At 28.5% G+C, this 5136-nt stretch overlaps 1 protein-coding gene across 1 annotated transcript; it reads left to right on the top strand.

Moving 5' to 3' along the window:
- The first annotated feature begins 656 nt into the window (after positions 1–656).
- LOC108572024 (replication factor C subunit 1) lies at positions 657–4980 on the top strand. Its single transcript, XM_017934205.1, has 6 exons — positions 657–699; positions 775–1664; positions 1732–2042; positions 2263–3460; positions 3541–3958; positions 4138–4980. The coding sequence occupies exons 2-6, from the start codon at positions 784–786 to the stop codon at positions 4894–4896; spliced, it is 3567 nt and encodes a 1188-aa protein (XP_017789694.1). The 5' UTR covers positions 657–699; positions 775–783; the 3' UTR covers positions 4897–4980.
- Positions 4981–5136: the final 156 nt, after the last annotated feature.

Raw genomic sequence — 5136 nt, 5'->3', positions numbered from 1 at the left:
AAATTTGCGGTAAGCGATTCATAAAAAAAAAAAATAAAAGTAACTAAATTGAAAAATTTAATTTTTTAAATTCTGCCAACAAAATTAAAGACGAAATAAAACATGTACAATTAGGACGACCCTAGGATCTCTGGGCTCCTTCGCAAGCGGGCACTTGCGAATATCTCATTGAAATCTTCCAAATCTTTAATTCCATTGTCACTCTTCAACACTTATTCACTTCCTTCTGTTCAGCATCTGCATAAACTTATTTTTGTATTTTGTACTGATCTTTTCTGTGGCAGGGTTTTTTTAAATACACTATCTCATATTAACCACATCAAATCTACTCCTCCTTTCCATTACACACTCTCTCTCTTTGAGTAACGTATGACGCTAACGGCCGATAGATCTGAGTGAGGGCAAATTCCCTTTTTCGTTGCGTCCTCGCCTTAAGACGTTTTGAACGTAACAATAAAATCTGTATCTATTTATAATAAAGTGTAAAGGGGACACACCGGTTCTTGCTGAATCCCTGGCCTAACACAATCGTACGGCGGTGGTGGGTCTATGTGAAAAACCATTCGCCATCATAAGCATCGTACGCCCTTTCACATAGAATCACTGCTGCTGTGCATTTGGTTAATTCCACTGTATCGACAAGTTTGATGAGGCTTAGTGAATATACATATGTGTCATGGCGCCAAAATCTTATACTATGTATGGATGAGCAACAAATTTTTTATTAATTATCTTTATCATTATTTTCTTATTTTCATTGCTTTTCTCATTTAGTAATGAAGGATGAAAAATATTACACAGTATTTTGTGGACACTGTAAAATCTAACGATAGTATATCGATACACTCTAGTGATGAAGTAAAAGAAGAAACAGAATGTAAAAAAGATTCTAAACGAAAACGTAATCGTGTGAAAATTAAAATATCCCGAACGAATGCAAAAGAAAGTGTATGCGACATCATAGAGAGTAGTAGTGATATGATTGATAAAACACCTAGTCCATTTGCAAAAGTAAATAATGTATCTAAAAATTTACATGAAACACCTAAAAGGGTTTCTTTATCATCATCAAAAAAGTACAACAAATTATCAGACAAATCATTAGCTTTAGAAACAAACAATTTAAATATTAAGGACAAAAAGCATAATAAGAAAAATAATTTTAAAATTTGTTTAAATAATAATAATAAAAAATGTAAAAAGGAATTAAGTAGTAAAACAAGTATTGACCATGATGTAAGTATACATGGTATAATAAAAAATAGGACAAATACTGATAATATAGATTTATTAAATGTTAATTGTAACAATGCAATTCGAAGTAATCGTGAAGATTCAAATGCTTTCCAAATTCTTATGAGTCGTAACAAACCAGTTCAGTTTGTTTCACCAACAAAATTTCTTCTTCAAAGTGAAGATGTTAATGCTAAGAAATCAGAAAAATGTAAAGAAAAATTAAAACATTCTAAAGCAAAACTAATAGCTTTAGCTGATAAAAAAGGATATTCTAGAAGAAAACTTGCAGAGATAGAAGAAGGTGAAAAAATTGAACGTATCATACAGAATCGTATGAAATTTTTTAAAGAAGGAGAGAAAAAAGATACACCAACTACAACTGTTTTAAGTCATAAACAACCACCTGGCAATTTGTTAAATTACTTCAGGTAAAAAATTAATAATTTCTTATATTTCATATTAATTGTAAACTATACTTTATTTTATGTATAATAGCAAAACTCCAGTGGATTTAACACATGCAGATATTGCAAATATGTCTCCCATTGTGGTAAAAGCTGATGTACATATGACTGAAAATTCTATTATCCATAATTTACATAGATCAAATTCAAATAATGGAATACAATCAAGTAAAGAAAATAAAAGGTCAAATTTACAATTCTCTGAAATGGATGACATTAGTATCATAGAATCTGAAAACATTGATATCTCAAATAATAAAAAAAAGCAGCAGGATAAACAACACAGCAAACGTAAATGGGCATTACGAATAAAACTTGAAACTTATGAAAATGCTTCACAAGGTAATTTAAAAGCAATAAGAATAATATTTATAATTTATTATATAACAAGTTTGAAGAAACACATATGAAGAAAAAATAGTATGTGAGTCTCCTAAGTTTTAATGCTTTGGTTGATGGCAATGAATTTTTACACTTTGATCGCTGATGTTTAATTTATTTTTTTATCATATATATGTATGTATTGCACGGTTGTTTTACAAACTTTTTATTTTTTAAGTAGATGAAGACAGTGATGGTGATGTAGAATTATTTTCACCAAGAAGTACAGTTAAATTAAATATAGAACATTCTAAACAATCTGAAACAATTAAAAGTAAAGATTTAGGACATTTATCAACAAAAAATAAAAGTAGGAAAGAAATGTCGAAGCAAATGAATGAGTGCATGAACTTGAAATTAAAGAAACGTGAACAACTAGAAAACTCAGAGCACAATATCATAATATCAGATAATAAATATTTAAAAACGAAGCCTGAAAATAAATATGAGTTAATTGAAATTGATAAACGTGAATCAACTTTAGTAAAAAATAGAAAATTAAACAACTGTAATAATGTCAATTTAGGAAATATTGAGGAAAATAAGTTGAATCAAGAAAATTGCGTAATTATTGATAATAATTCAAAGAGAAAAATATCTGATAAATTAGCTCCTTTGTTTATAAAACGAAGAAAACCAGATCCAGAAGTAGTAGCAGCAAGACGACTCTTTTTGCAGTCAGATATGACCGACAATAATAGTAAAAGTATGAATCGAAAGATAAATGTTTATGGCATATTACCATTTCCACTTATTAGCCACATTACACAATCAAGCAATGCAGATTGGAGTGGAACTGATACTTTTAATATTTCAAAAGATGTTCATAATGAATATGTTCCTATTATAAACGTTAGTAATTTTAAACATTTAATAGATCATTCTGAAATAAAATTAAAAATGTCAGAAAAAGTTAACAAACCAAAAATTCAAGAAACGTTAATAGAAATAGAAAAGCGTTGTTCTAATATAAAGAAAATGTGGGACGTTATTTCAGTTATTGTTAAAAAAGAATCTAATAGAGCAACGTCTCCAAAAACAAGAAATAAAAAAAATAAACAGTTAGAAAAAAAAAAAGCAATGGAATACAAAAATAAAGAAGATCAATCTGAATACTACAGTTGGCCATACAAATATAGGCCAAAAAGTACTCAAGAAATAGTTGGAAATGAAGAAGCAGCTGCAAAATTGAAAGAGTGGTTAATTGGGTGGGAAGCAACATTTTCAAATGAGGATGTTAATGACGAAGACGAATTTTATTCATCTGATAGTAATTACTCCAGAAGGAAGGAAAATAATCATGTAGCTGTATTACTGGGACCATATGGATGCGGTAAAACTGCGAGCGTGTATGCAGTAGCAGAAGAATTCGGTTATACGTTAGTATTATAAATTAATATTTAATTTACATATAAGATTAACTATTTTGCATAATACATAATAACTAAACATTTTTTAGTGTATTGGAGTTAAATGCATCATCTAAAAGAACTGGAAAGAAGCTTTTAAAAGAATTAGAAGAGGCAACTAAATCACATCGAATTAGAAAAGATGAAAAAGCATCTGCTCTTTGCAATTCACTTTTACATGAGGTTGCACCAAAGAAAATATCACAAAACTCTCTTATTCTTATAGAAGATGTTGATATTATATTTGATGAGGACGAGGGTTTTATTTCTGCTACATATCAATTAGCATCAAATACAAAGCGCCCAATTGTTATGACATGCCGAGATATTTGCCCTCATCTAAATAAAATGGCTCCTCAACAAAATAGAATTTATTTTAAAGATGCTGTTGGTAACAGCGTGTCTGCTTTTTTAGAATTGATTTCATTAGCAGAAACTGGTTATAGACTTCCTTTTAATTACATAACAGTAAGTAACTATAAATGTGTAAATTAACTTATGAAAGATTTAACATATATTCAAATTAATATTTATTGCTTTAATTACATTTTTGTAATTGAAAGTTGCATAAAATTATAGATAGTATGGCCGATACTATATGCCTAGTATCACAAACGATACTATGACAAAGAATTTATTATTTACAGGAACTATTGAATTGTGGCGATTTGCGAAAAGCTATATTACAGTTACAATATTTATTGCTATCCGGTCCATCACAAATATCAGAGCAATCCATAAATTTAAGAAACTCATTTTGGCAAAACATGCGATTTTATTTGTACAAACCAGCAATTAAAGTTAGTAAAATGCGTAAAAAGAAAAAAGCTGCAAGTTATGAAATAAGAAATGCTGATAAAAATATATTAATGGATGTAGCAAATAAATTGGATAGCATAGCTTTACTTTCATCTTTAATCGACATAGAAGATTCTGCATTAAATTTATGGCAAATAAAAACACAACCTAATTTATCATTAATAGAAAACACTGCTTCATATTCAGCTTCTGATAATATGTGTCTAGATCTGGCTGAATGGATAAGTAATAAAGTCGTGTATAAGAATCAATTAAACAAATATATCAATGGAAAACAATATCAAGATATTATACTAAAAAAGCAGTTGAATAAAGCAGTAAATTTTGCGTTATCACAGACCACATCGTTATTGCTTGATCGTCAAATTATAGCTACAGATTATCTTCCATCTGTAAGAACAATATGTAGAGTAGAAGAGTCTAGAGTTAATACGAATAATAAAAGGGGAAATCGATTTTTTCATTACCTTTATAATTTGAAAGCATCATCTACGCTACTTAAGCCCAATATTTTAACAGCAGCATGCAAAATAATGTACGATAAAGGTGATAATGACATGCACGTAAATGAACAGATCAGTTCATAATACCAATCTCATATAACAATTAATTTTTTTATCACATATATTATAAAGATTTATAGACATATAGAAAAAATATTTTAAAGTATACAGAACCGTAAAAAAAGAAAATGCAGTGCATGCTTAAAGATGATAAAAGAATTATTGGTATTATTAAACTATAAATATTTCATTTTGTGATCTCGTTTTTTCATAAAATGAATTGTAAATTGTAGATCATTCCTATTTCTGGGACATAAAAATATG

This window comes from Habropoda laboriosa, unplaced genomic scaffold, assembly GCF_001263275.1.
Source record: "Habropoda laboriosa isolate 0110345459 unplaced genomic scaffold, ASM126327v1 scaffold67, whole genome shotgun sequence".
NCBI lineage: Eukaryota > Metazoa > Arthropoda > Insecta > Hymenoptera > Apidae > Habropoda > Habropoda laboriosa.
Note: the sequence above shows the minus strand (reverse complement) of the source record. Positions and strands in the feature narration are given on the sequence as shown.